The sequence below is a fragment of the Excalfactoria chinensis genome, chromosome 4 (genome assembly GCF_039878825.1).
Source record: "Excalfactoria chinensis isolate bCotChi1 chromosome 4, bCotChi1.hap2, whole genome shotgun sequence".
NCBI classification, from domain to species: domain Eukaryota; kingdom Metazoa; phylum Chordata; class Aves; order Galliformes; family Phasianidae; genus Excalfactoria; species Excalfactoria chinensis.
This window is the reverse complement of record NC_092828.1, coordinates 2,218,571-2,232,923: the sequence shown is the minus strand read 5'-3', so window position 1 is coordinate 2,232,923 and position 14,353 is coordinate 2,218,571. Positions and strand designations below refer to the sequence as shown.

Here is a 14,353-nt window from a genome sequence, read left to right as displayed (position 1 = left end):
GGGACAGAAGGCCTGAAATAATGAAAAGGAGCATGCCTGATCAGTCTAGCATTTCTGTGGGTCACAGACTTGGTCTTTGAGAGATGAGCTTTACTGGTATCCCAAGCCTGCTCTCCTGTTGCTCCAAACACTCTGGAAATTAGTCATGAAGAAAACAGTAAAGGAGGCTGAGCTCCTCATCCCCACACAAAACCACTAAATTCAAGGCTCTGCGAACTGATCTGCTCAACTGCTTGCATGCTTTGGTTGAGGCAGGCAAGTTTCCCACCAAGATATGCACAATCACAGCTCCTTAAGAGCTTCTTCTTGAAGAAATGTTTTTAACTCCCACTTATCTCAAATATATTCAACAGCCATAATGCGGCCTTTGCTTGAGATACCCAAACAACCACCTTCTTTTAGATATATTCTTAACTCCTTGCGTTGCTGTAGGAAGCAGTGGCAAGCACGTGATTAATCTAAATCAGTTACCATGATTCATAACAAAGTAGATGAACAATTTCTTCACCAGCAATTCAGTGCTGCTTAATGCAGAGGTATGGAAATACAGGCAGCACTATGCTAGTCCTAGTCACTACTAACACTATACTTGCTTTGTCACTCATGGAATCATTATGGTTAGGCTGCGGTTGGACTTGATGATCTTCAAGGTCTTTTCCAACCTGGGTAATTCTATGATTACGGTTGGAAAAGACCTCACAGATCCCCAAGCCCAACCCACCACTCCATGCCCACTGATTACATCCCTCTGTACCACATCTCAGTGATTCCTGAAGGGACGGTGACCCTACCACTTCCCTGGGCAGCAGTGCCAGTGCCTGACCCCACTGAGAAGAGCTTTTTCCTAATATCTAACCTGGACAACCCCAGTACAACTTAAGCCTATTATCTCTCATCTTCACGTTGCCCCATGAGGGCTCAAGTCTTCCCATCCTATGCATTAGAAAAGGACAAGGAACTGGGTTCCTCAGTACAACAGATGCTCACTCTCTGGGCTTTTTCTCCCCCTCCCCAAGCAAGGCTCATTTAATCTGTTAATGTCAGCAGGTTAATTATTTTAACTGCTGTACCAGAAATGCGTACTTAGAGCTGGCTAGATACAATGATTTAAAATAAAGCACATTGGCAACCGTGGTTCTGCTTGGCGTCCCCTCCCTTTCCTTAATTTGATGCTGTCCATTGGAATTGCAAACTTCCAGGATACGAGCGGATGCAGAGCTGCTTGTTTGGCTTTGCACGTAGTTGGCTGGAGATAAGCTCACTCACCACACATTAGAAGATCAATGCAATTGTGAGCAGGTTCAGCTTTTTGCCTGCTGTTTCTCATAGGGAACGTCAATATGTTTTCAGCCTGCTGGGTTTGAGATCTATGCCAAAAGCACTGAACTGCTCAGTTGAGAAAGATCTGCCAGAAATGAGGAAACACCACTATTTCCATTTAAACAAGGGTGATGGTGGATGCACAGGAGACTGAATTAGACCAGAAGGTCCCAGGGTCACTCAGATAGCATTGAAGGGCAGGAAACTGGATCTGGATTTGTCCTGCTCCCGACAAGGTCCCAAACCTCCCCAGTACCTCTCAAGAGCACAGACCTGCTAACCCCAAGGTGTGAACAGCCAGCTTAAGCATGGAAAGGTCTTTAGCTTTGAACCTTTCAATCATTAGTTCACAGGACACACTGATTTGATTAAGCCATTGCTTTCTAGGAAGGGAAGATGCTGATCCCCAATTGTCCTTGATGTCTTCCCCCAATATGGTAATAAATGAGCACATTAACAGGTTATTAGTTCAGCGTGTCTGTGACAGAACTACTAAGCACACCCAAACAAACTTTAACCGTGCTATTTCAAGCACACAGAGCTAAGGAAACACTTCCCAGAACACCTCAGCATAACCTGACCTTCCACAGCACTCCTACTCCACAGGTACACTGCTTTGAATAAACAGTCTGGGCAATGGCATAGCAAACCTCATGCTTTTTGGTGTCCCATTTGCCTTAAAAATAGAGTATTGTCATTGTCTCTTTCTGTACAGTCAAAGAAAACATGATCTTGGGAGAATCCTTTTAAGTACCAAAATGAAGAAGAGAAATAGTCAGATATCAAGAAGATGATCAAAGGGCTGGAGAACCTCCCCTGCGAGGACAGGCTCTTCAGCCTGGAAAAGAGAAGGATCCCGTGGGATCTTATGGCAGCCTTCCAGTACCTGTAGGGAGCCTACAGAAAAGCTGGGGAGGGACATTTTATAAGGGCATTTTATAATGTAGGATGAGGGGAAATGGTTTTACACTCAAAGAGGGTAGATGTACACTAGATATTAGGAAGAAAATCTTTACTGTGAGGGTGGTGATGTACTGGAACAGGCTTGCCCAGTGAGGTTGTGGATGCCCCCTCCCTGGAGGCATTCAAGGCCAGACTGTATGGGACTGCGAGCAACCTGGTCTAGTGGGATGTGTCCCCACTTACATCAGGGGGTTGGAACCATGTGATCTTAAAGGTCCCTTCCAAACCAAACCATTTTATGATTCTATGAATACTCACCATTTTAGGAGGTGCCAGGACTAATATCACAAATCTGACTTCACAGGAGTTCTCACCCCAGTTCTGAGGCCTCTCAAGGCGACTGATGCAAACATGACGCCGCTGAAGGGACTTTATAGTGCAACTGTGGGAAAAGATGGCATGGTTACGCATAGCGCTACAAAACACACTGAACACAATTCTCCCTCTTCCATCTGCTTTCTAATAACCAAAAAGAAATAAAAGAGAGAGCAATGTATCTTTTATTTGTAGTACTGCAGAAACCCTTGCAAAGTAGTCCTCAAGCTCTAACACCTACCTTAAACAAACACAGTTTACACCTAATTTGGTCCAATCTTCTAAAATGCTTTTGGAGACCAAAGACAAGAACATTTCCACCTCTTTTGCCTCAGGCAGATCTGTTTGAACGGCTTTCCCTCTTTGCTCTCAGCTGTAATTTTCCTATGAACTGTACCAAGCCAGCTTTTAAGTTATCACCAGCCCAGACTGCAGCTCTCCTGCTTTAATAAAGTCTCATACTACTTTCTAGCTCTTCTGGAAGGCACAGTGATATATATCTGCCTATCAATACTGAAGTATGACTTCCCATATCAGAGTGGCATTTGTTTCTTGTTTGAAGTCACTCCCATTGCTTGGTCCATTCAATTTGTCCAACAAGAACATATCACAGTCCTTATACCATCTTCCCTCTCATTTTTCTGTCATTAAACCAGCCCATCTTTCCTTTTATGAGACATTCTAATGCTTTCACATCCTGATAGTCATTCCTAGTCATGGCAGCTGAAGATCCTTGGCTGGATAGGTACTAGTTAGAAGCACATTACATTCCTCACGAAGCTCATAACTTGCATACCAAATCAGCCCAGCAAATATCTCCATACTGAGTTTACTTCCAATCTGTCATCAGGAAGTCAAGTCACCTATGCAGATTAGTCTCACAAAGGCACTCGTCCTAAAGCAACCCAATAGCTTCATTGTAATCGCATGTGTTGTGACTCTGAAGTCAATATTTCATGTTTTCTACTTCCCATTTTACCAAGACCTCTTCACTTTTTCCAACTCAAATCACTTGAAGCAGCCTTGGGAGAGGTAGCAGGAGTAGAATCCAAACAGGTCCTAACAGTACAGATAAGTCCCTTTCTAAGTCATGAAACAGAACACAAGTTATCCTTTCCACTAGACCTGCCGTTCCAAGGCTGCCGTTGGTCTCCAATGCACTTCAGAATTGCAGCAATCTTTACCTTCCAAAAGGAAGAAATAAACACTAGTTTTCATGAGTAAACCAAAGCCTTCAGTAGCAATCGTGCTGTAGCTGGACAGCATACAAGATTATTGTGGTTCAGCAAGCCAATGGAACTAATGCATGAACTGTGAACTAATAAGGAAAGCCATCAAGTGGCCCAACACCTTAATTCCTCTGACCCCACCTTCATCCACTGGGAAAAGTGCACAAAAATGAGTAGTTGATACACTAGGAAAAAAAAAAAGCTTTTTTTGTCCTCTTCTCAGTTGACATCTAGAACTGTTGATCTAATGATTCTATGATATCCATTCTGGAAACAGCCACAGGCAGATATTAGACACCTATTGCTCACAGGGCTGTAACCAACACTTCACAAACAAATCTTTCCTCGCCACATCTATCAAGCAGCTCCCAGCATCTCAAGAAACTACTGTAGCCCAAAGCAGAGCCATAGAAAGCTTCCTACAGATCAAGGGCTGACCACACCAGCACATGGCCCACTGCCAGAAGTAGGATAGGATACCAAGACATGCATGTGAACACCTTGTCAAGTGATACATGAGTGCAGCTAATCGTTATCTCCCAGTAATGCTGCTCAGCAGTACCTGCTTGTCTGCTCCACCACATCTGAGTGAATCTTGCTCCTACCTGAGGACAGAAAGTCAGTGTGTGGGAGGCCTGCTTCCTTGGATATGATATGTGAAGTCATGTTGCAATAAAGTTATTTGAAGAAATAAATATTATACAGGGCTATAATTAAGCAAGCTACTTGTTTCTTCAGATGAAATGCCACAGCTACTTTTCTGCCTCAACTGGCAGTAAGATGCTTGGGCTCCATGAAAGGTGCCTTAAGCTGCAGTGAAAGAGGTTCAAGTTAGATATTAAGGAAAAAATCTTCTTGGAAAGAGCAGTCAGGCATGGGAACAGACTGCCCAGGGAGCCAGTAGTGTCATCATCCCTGCAAGTGTTCAAGAAACATGGAAATATGACAGTTGGGGTTAATGGGCACAGTGGAGACAGGTTGGGGTTGGACATGATGATCTCAAATGTCTTTTCCAACCTTAATGATTCAATAAAATCAAAGCTACCCAACTGAAATCCAGTTGTTTCTTTGTCTAGCATTTACTGTTCCCACTCCTTTGCTTTAATTCTGTAAGTCAGATAAAATGAACCAACGCTGGAGCCCTTTCTAGAACTGTGCAAATAAAGTCTAATTTGTTTCACAAGGAGTTACCCTAAAAGCTGGGCAAATCTGTAAGTAAAACTGCGCAGTTCAGGCTAAAATAAAGGCACTTGAGTAAATTTTCACTTAAAGAGAGATATATGGGACAGCAAACAGCCAAAGCTCCTTCAGAAGCCTGAGGACTAGCAAGACATTTTCAGCTGACTAAATCAAGTATGGTTTGGCCAAAGCATCCAAGTTGCTTTTTGGTTTGGGTTGAGCTAAATGTGGTTCTCCTTTGGTTTGGCCAGCAAGCACAAAAGCCTATTTTCAACCCATTATTACTCACATAAGAAAACATTTGGTTATGATTTAATGAGATGCCAGTTTGCATTCTCAGCAATTTTATCATTATTCTTCAGTAATTGAGCTTATAAAAAAGAAAAAAAAGGCCATTTGAATTATAGCACAAATTTCTGCTTTACTGTTCTCCTCCTTCTAGGCTGCATATCTTGAAGCATCCAACTTGGCTCTTCAATGGTGAGAATGGGCAGCACTCCACCAAAATCACCAATATACCAAGTCGCGCATGCCACAGTTCTGCCAGATTAAGTCATAAAATGGGTCAAACTATGGAGACCCAAGAGAAACAAAAACCATCCTTAAACCAGGCAAGAAAAGAAGTCATTTTAGAAAGAACTTATCCCCTGCAGTAAGAAAAAATGCCCAGTAGAGGTAATCAGCTAGCCAACCTTTTCCATTCTCAGTGCAGAACAACAGTGACACTGTTTGTTCTCATCCACTGCAAATAAATCATTGGCAAAGCAGCTCCAGGCACGGGGCTTTCAGAAAGCAGAATTTACAAGCAAGGAATGGAGCTGCAACCAGCAGGCCAGCTCACCAGCAGTTTGGCACCAGGATGGCTCAGAAGTACAGAGCAAAATCACTCCAGGATGAGTGTTATTTCTGAGTGATGAATGCACTGTGCTCTAGAAAGACACATCCTCTCTAGCGGTTCATCTCTAGGGGAGTTAGGGAGAAAGCATTTCCTACAGGACAGAGCAGCAGAATCCACCCCTTCCTCCCTGAACACACTTGTAGACACTAAGATTTGTCATTATTCTCTCCAGCAGCTCTCCTTCAAGACTCAAACTCCCAATGAAAGGCTTGGATTTGACAAATCCCTTCCACAACACAGGAGTTTGGACTCTAACACACAAACAAGGGTAGTTATAGGTACAGTAAAACCCACTGCTTTGAACCCAAGCAACACTTAAAGATGACTGCTTAAAGTCTGGGGGAAAGGTCCTTAATCCCAGAACTCAAAGCCTTGCAGACATCTGTTTAACAGATAAGTTGAACTGTTCAACAGCTGTCTTGTTTGATATCCAAAATAACCTAAAACTACTAAGTTTTGAAAGGCTACCTGGTATTTTGAATTATCCTCCTCATATGAAAACTTGCAGTAAGGTTATATGAGAATAAACAGTTTTATAGCAACATGGGACACAAGCCATTGCATCTTCGGTTGCAGAGAGGCTTCTTCCCTGGCTTCACCTGTTCAAACAGCTCTAGCAAATCAGTTGAATGCATTGAAATTAAGTCCTTCACCAATCCACATGCCAAATCAAACCAAATTCCAATCCAACCAAAGGAAATAAGCCTTCATTTACTCAATACAGACTACAAAGCAGGTCCCGGTTGCATGTTTGTTGGTTATTTTTTTTTCTAAAGGATTCAGTTCTGGAAAGCAGAAATTATACTCATCGCCTGACAAGAAAAGATGGAGACGGTACTGCCTGAGGAGACCCACTCTGCTCAGGCAGTGTTTAATAACACATCAGCTGGTATTTCTCATGGAGAATACCAGCACTTAACTGGCAGTGACTACAATATCCTTACAGTTACAGATTCTACATCACATCCCAGGAAACAAAAATGTTGGGCATTCACATCTCCACTTGTCACATAAGGGTAGCAATTGGGCTTGTTAAAACATAGTTGTGATCAAAGCCACTTTTCCATATAGTGCCTGCTGGAAACGGGGGGCTATCCTTAGGCTTTCTGAGCCATGAATGTTAACAAGTCTAAACCAAAAGCTCTTATACTGGCTTCTTCCCCATCTAGTCATGCAAACATCTACTTTACCCCTTTCAGACTCTGGATCACAACGAATCCAGCTGGTTCCCAAGAAAGCAGAGCTTCTTCCCAGCAGTACATGCATCTACTACAATCACTGCTTGCTGGAAGAGTAACATTGAGTCTCCACAAGCTACTACTAAAAGCAGAGCTTCCTCACATCAAATGACCAATGAAGCAGGATGGATGGGGCACTGGGCAGCCTGACCTAGTGCCTGATTTAGTGGTTGGTAACCCCGGGCATGGGAGAATTGGAACCAGACAGTCTTGGAGGTCCCTCCCAACTCAAGTCATTCTACAACTTTATGATATTCAAATACCTAGTAATCTTCACTTCTTGGCAGGTGAACATCACTTGCTAGTGGGGCATGCAACCCTGCATTGCTCTCAGCTCCACAGCATCTTAATGAAGGAATCTCAATCAGCAGAAGCAAAATAGCTACTTCACCCTAGGTTTTCCGCACTTCTCTTCTAGTTGAGGTGTGAGTGGAAGGAAAGAACATGCCCTCATTCTGACAAGAAGAGAAATGGAAGCAAGTTTTTCTGTCTGTGAAGTACACACTGGTCTGCAGAACTCACTGAAAATTCCACAGAAGCATTTTTTTTTTCCTTCAAGAAAATATAGACATCGTACTTCTACATTGACTCTGAGGAGAAAAAGTACTACCGAAGCTCTGAGCTGCACCTCCTCATTATTATAACCTTATTATGATATCCAAACTCCTTCCCTTTGCTAGGAAGAAAATGTTAATGTGCGTAGGAAACAGCAGAGCTAATTTGAATCTGAACTGTTAAATTTAAGTGCAATCAAAAAACAGTAAAAAGCTACCTTAGATTCTTCCCACTCACACAGGAAAAAAACAACAACAAATTCCGTTTACTTCAGAGTTTGCAATGTTGTTTTGTAATCTGCCTTCAAGAAAAACGTAAGGTCTAAAAATATCATTCTCAATCCATTGCACAATAGCTACAGCAGCAATACAGTGCAATAATTATATAATTACAGTTAATAACTCATCACTGCTTTCCCACCACTTTCTTCTCCCTCTTCAGAGTAACAAAAAGAAGAAACAAGGAAGTTTTGCACAAGACACCTTCAGGCTATAAGCTTGTTTTTCAGATCATGTCTTGTCATGGAAGCTAGCATTACTCACATGGATATAGTCAAACTTTCAGCTCTACAGTAAGACTGATCCTACCCTTTTCAGCTCCATGTATATAATCACAGCATCCATATCATGACCACTACAAGTGCTTTGTTATTAAGTCCGTGCTCTCTAAAGCTTTACACAGAGCCACGTCACATGCCACCATAGGAATTCCCACCTCTGCTCTCCCTGAAGTTACATGCACATTCCCTACCACATCTGTGGCATGCAGCACAAAAAAACTGCTCAGGATCCCTCTGTGCTGAAGCATAGAAAGACCATTTTTGCTATATGAACTCATCTTCTCACTTGAGCAAACTACTCTGTGCATCCCAGGGATAAGAGTAGAGGCTGAGAGCAGTATGCATGGCACAGACATTATCCTTGCTTCATAGCACAGACCTCTGACATGCAGGAGTTTTTATAAGTGATTAAAAGATTCAAAACAACAATATCCATCTCCAAGCAAAAATACTCTGCATTTCTTCCAGCTATAAGCAGAATCACTGGTAGAAGAAGGAATGCTATTGTGACAGTTGTCCTACAAACCAGTTGTGATTTTTGCTACGTGTGTCTGTATTCCTTGAGAGCCTGTAGGCATGTTTGCAACACAGGTTAACCCCATTCCCAGGTAAATGACTTGGATATCTCACGACAACTTGACTAGAGATTACATATGAATACAGAAACAGTGAGATTGAATTTAAACTGCTTTAGTTAGTTCCGTGACTCAGGCTCTGGCACTTCTCCATGAAGGGACAGTTTTACTCACCCAACATTCTTGACTTTGGGACAGTGATTCGAAAACCAAGCAACCCAGCTTCATTCAAGTGGAAACTGGGGTGAAGTCATCCTGGCTTCTGAATCTCAAGTGACAAAGCTCTTACTGCCTTATGGGGCTGCTCCAAAGTTTAGCAGTGTTGACAGTGTCTGAATTAATTGCCAGCAAACAATCAGCGTCTGAATTTCTGACTTCAATTTCTAGTTACAAGGTTTTGATGTTCACAAAGGGCTTAAGAAGTCTTACAGTGCAAGGCCTCAGACTTTGGCAGTCAAAGTAGCTCAAGATCAAGTTCACTTGTCCTGTTTTTCAAGAGCTCCTAATTAGCATCCGTAGCAATTAGAATAACCGGGCTCTGAATGTTTTCAGCATAGTTTGTTAACCCTAGATTTAGACAGCATCCAGCAATTTAATGCATTGTGGAGACTAGGGTAATCTCTGCCCAGACTGCTGCTTGCAATTCATTTGCAAATGAGCCCATTGCTCAGAGAGCCCACCAGGTCAGGACAGATGGTCAGAGATGGCCTCACCACCACCTCAACTTAAAGAGCATATTCTGAGCTGCAACTATTTCTACTGCAGACATGAATAGCAAGTTTTGAGCAAACTTCTGATAATCAGCAACCCAGGTACTTACATGATACAGAGCCAGGACTGCTGATACTGCACCCCTGTGACTGTCGCTGTGACCCCTTGAATTGTATCTGATAAGAGGTGAACTAGAGGGAGAAGGAAAGGAGTGTTACAAGCTTGTTCACATTAGTACGCAACTACAAATCACATTTCCTTTCAAACTGAAGCTAAATGCTAATACCAAGCATATTTAGCTGCATACTGGATGGATGCAAGGATTGAGGATGACAATAGGAAGAAGTGGAAACGTTTGAATTTATGCCTTTGAATTCTGCCTTAAACTATTTGCAGCTTGAAGAGACAGCTGTTTTCTCCCTCTCACATCATTCTACCACAATATTAAGTTATTAGAGTAGCATTATTCAACACACACAGGACTAGAAGAGACTTCATCTTCCAACTCCCATGCCCTCTCTCCCCTCTTTGTAAGCATTGTTCTCTCAGATTGTTTGATGGCACTGCTTAGTTTTTCTTCATTGGCAGAAAGCCTAAATTCAAGATATAAATGCAAAGCACTAAGACAGGCAGCAAGAAGTAACCAAAGCATGAACATGCTTACTACATGCTCAGGACTCGACATATCTGTTAAACAAATTCACTCAGGCTGTGACAGTTACATTTGAGGTGCGATGTACATGTTTGTATATTCATTCCTGTTGGCTCTGAAACGTCATGGATGCCTACAGAGAAACAATGCTTAGTTAAGCTTCTGTACATCTCGGGCTAAAAGGCAGTGTTTTAGGCTATGCTATGACATTCACTGGTAGATAAAGTGACACTTAAGCCAGTGTTTAAGTCTACCCCGCTTTTGAGTTTCTAGAGTAAACCAATGAGCCTCTTGGCCCCTTCTAGTAAGCCAGGGTCAACACAAAGGCTCAGCCTTCCCCAAAAAACTGCTCATTCAACTCAGAATTCCTCAGCCTGTGTAAATTCAGATGGAGAATCACAAGGCAAAGGAGCCACTTCTGAAGGGACACCACAGAGCATCTCCCTGCAGAACATCTGACACTTTTCTAAGGCCAATCACCACTGCCCAACAGACAGGAAATTCCAATGCTGGAGACCTCTCCCTCAGGAGAACATTAGTGCATCTCATCTAAATGAAACAGTGACAAAACTCCACCTCAACAAAACTTTGGAGCCTAGGTGACAAAAATTATCCCCCAGGATTGCATGCAACAAGGCAAATTCAGGAAGCATGCATTAGTGAGTGGTCAACAGGCCACCAATGAAAAGGATGGCTAATAACAGTGAATTGGAAACTAATCAAGTATGGATTACCGTTCCCTTCTCGTGGGGTCCCTGAATCCGTGAATAAAGTGCTCATGATTTTTTCAAAGTTACAGCTTGGCTCCGTGTTCTCGGGGTCTTCAGCAAAATGCTTCAGCATCTCTCGAAGGACATCATCCAAACTGGTGGCTGTTTCATCGAGGATGATGCTGGCTCTGGCCAGGAACCCATCCAGGTCTCTGTGGGCTCTGACTTCTTCCTCAAAATTCTTTAACTTCAGGTACTGTATTAAAAAGAGGTCAGAGCATTATATAGCTGTACCAATACCAGAGAAAGGATTAAGGTTTTGTAGTTTACAAGACAACAGCTTTTTCTGATATTACTGCCAACAAAACCAGTGATTTTAGAATCATTTTTTTTTCAGATCACACTGCAAAAGTAGTTTTGTATATTGTTAATGCATTAAAAGGCAATTTCAAGGCTTATGCTAATTGAGTCACCATGGGTGATTGCCTGGCCACAGTTTACACCCGATGTTTGAACACAGTGATGAATAAACAAACCAATTACATTTCTAAGAAAAAAAGACAGCATGGTTACAGTAGCATCTTAATAAGCCTTCTTTTGGTTTGAACAATTCAACATGTTTGCAATGACATGGGCAAAGCTATCAGGAAGAAATCAACTCCCAGCTCAGCAGAGCGAAGCACTGTGCATCTCTGGGCATCCTACATCAGCTCTTTCCAGTGAGCCATTTCTCCACGTTCTCCTAATTCAGGAGCTTGGAGAGGGAGATGGGGGAATCCCATGCAGCCCAGTGTCTTTTTACTCTTCCTACATTCTTACTGTTCCCACCTATAAGCACATTTTCTTCCTCTCTGCATAACATTAAGCTTTGAATCAGTGTGTGAGAGGAGGAAAACCAGATGGCAAGAAAAGGCCAGCACTGCCTCAACTCCGCTGGTTCTGTCTGCTGTCCCAGTCAGACTTGTGGACCTCGAGACAGAAGAAACAACCACGCTGTATTACAGAAGCCGGATTCCTTTCTTCATTTGTCAGGTATGACATTTGTTAATTGAATTATCAAACTGCAGATTTGTTGTTCCCATTTCACAGTTCTTAGAAATCCACGCACGCAGTTAACACTCTCAGTAATGAGTCAAGGACTGACAGTCCTGTCCTCTCCCTTCAACAGCTTGAGATAAAACAAGGAAATGGGACTTGCATTTCATTATATGGATCTTCCATCCCACAGGAAGCTAGACAAGACATTATGAGTCTGCAGACCAGATTTTAAAGATGTATTCAAGCCTACAACTCCCCTTAAGCTCAGTAAGATGCACTCTCCGAATTGCTTTAATAAAACTGAAACCATACTGCCTCTACAGCAAAGACCTTGGCACACTGCCCCCATATTATAGGGACCACTGCACTGCTTGAGTCATAGATCCCTTCCTCTCACGCATACCCACTCCACCTTTTCCATTTATAGCCCAGACACTAAGAAAAATGCTAACATCTCACTAATTACTGTAATTATCACAGCAACTATCAAGTTGTCAGTACACATCCATTGCAATTAACACTGTTTTACTTTGCATCAATCATACACTGCTTTGGAGGACGGAGACTGAGGATTCTCTGAAGGATTTCACTGCCACCCCCAAGGCTTTATTGCCATCTGCTCTTTGGAGAGAAGACAGTGACACAACTGTGCCACCATCCCACATAAGGTGAGAGGTGGTAGAACTGCAAGTGGCCAATTCATCTTAGGCTATCACTGCACAAAAGCAAGTTAAACACCTATTACCACCTGTATTATTTGTGCTTATAAGGTCACCAGGTGACAACTTTTTCTCAAAGGTGTCCTGTTTGGCGCACAGAGTCCAACCTAGGATGGATGTTCACACAGTAGAGAGATTAAACAGTCTACAGAGGATTTAGAAGAGGTTCTAGCTGGATTTTATTAAACAGCTCTTTACGTAAAGAGTGGCCAGGCACTGGCACAGGCTGCCCAAGGAGGTGGTAGAGTCACTGCCCCTGGAGGCATCCAAGAACCACAGGGATGGGGCATTCGGGGCCACAGTAAATGGGCACAGTGGGGATGGGTTGGGGTTGGACTTGGTGTTCTCAGAGGTCTCTTCTAGCCTTAATGATTTTATGATTTAACAAAAGTGGAAGAGTAGGAAGCAAAAGAAGTATCAAGAAAGCTAACGACAGTTAGAATGCCACAGCATCAAGATGATCTCAAGAAAGCAAAAAGTTGGCTGATGGATAGCAGAAAAGAATCAGAGGCACTCAGCAGATTGCTATTATCTGCCCACATCACCTCAATCAATGCTGACCCTCCACTGATCTGCACAGGACAGCACCATCTGTTTGCTGTGTTAGGACAGCAGTGTCAGCATCTTTGATGCAAGTCACAAGGATTCAACTCAAATGCAATCTTGCACCTGGGTTGAGGCAACAGGGGAAAAATGATTCAGGTTTAAAGAGGGTAGATTTAAGTTGGATATAAGGAAAGTTTTCACAGTGAGGGTGGTGAGGCAATGCAACAGGTTGCCAAGAGATGTAGTTGGTGCCCCATCCCTGGAAACCTTTAAGGCAAGGGTAGAAAAGGCCCTGAGCAACCTGATTTAGCTGTGGTGTCCCTGTTCATTGCAAGGGGGTTGGACTAGATGACCATGATTCTATGATAAATCCAGTTCTGCAACAACCTTTAGTAACGCATTCTGTATCATTTTCCATACCTCAGCCCTGTTTTACTCCCCTGCTCCTGTTCCATTATATGAAATCAGCACAATAACTACCCTTATTATCACTCCTATAACTTTGAGTAAGACATACACACAGAACACTGCAAGGCAGCGTGCCACCACAAGAGGATATAAATATGTTGCTTGCCCAGCTGAGACAAACCAAGAGCAAATTAGTTGAATTGCTGGTACAGCAACACCTCAGAGATAGCTCAAACAGAACCTGTTCCAGTCAGGACACCCACTGTTTTGAAGAGAAATTAATGACTACTCCTTCACAAATATTTTTAGTCAGATAGTCAAGTCACACCAGGATACTGCATGCTGGAAACTGCCTAGCAAGAAACTCAAGACAGCTACTCAATAGTCATTTTAATAGTGTTGTGCATCCCTAATTGCAAAGCTGTACAGTGCATCATGGCAAGAAGAGAGGCTGTCATACTTCAGGAATAAGAATGCACTGAAACAGCCTCCCCTAGCATAATGCAAGCAGGACCCCTGGCCAACATCCATTAGACCAAGTGGCACAGAATCCATGCATAACTAAGCTTTCAACACTCATCAAGAACATCCAAAAATCAACGTCATATGCTGGCCTGCTGCTCCATAGACAAAGTCTACTTACAGAGGCTGCAAAAACCTCAGGAGAAGGTGATCCCAAAAACCATGTTGTCCTGAGCACAGTCCCACCTCTGCTGCTGCCAAACTCTCACAGCTGTT

The 14,353-nt window shown here is 42.8% G+C and overlaps 1 protein-coding gene across 3 annotated transcripts in view; it reads right to left on the bottom strand.

The window, feature by feature from the left end:
• SLC4A11 (solute carrier family 4 member 11) overlaps positions 1 to 14,353 on the bottom strand; it is an 88,119-nt gene that overhangs the window by 35,301 nt on the left and 38,465 nt on the right. For all 3 annotated transcript variants that reach the window (XM_072335625.1, XM_072335624.1, XM_072335626.1), the window contains exons 5-7: positions 10,929 to 11,160; positions 9,652 to 9,733; positions 2,542 to 2,665 (exon numbers count right to left, since the gene is read on the bottom strand). In XM_072335625.1, coding sequence (XP_072191726.1) covers positions 2,542 to 2,665; positions 9,652 to 9,733; positions 10,929 to 11,160 — 438 coding nt within the window. The remainder of the gene's footprint in view (positions 1 to 2,541; positions 2,666 to 9,651; positions 9,734 to 10,928; positions 11,161 to 14,353) is intronic.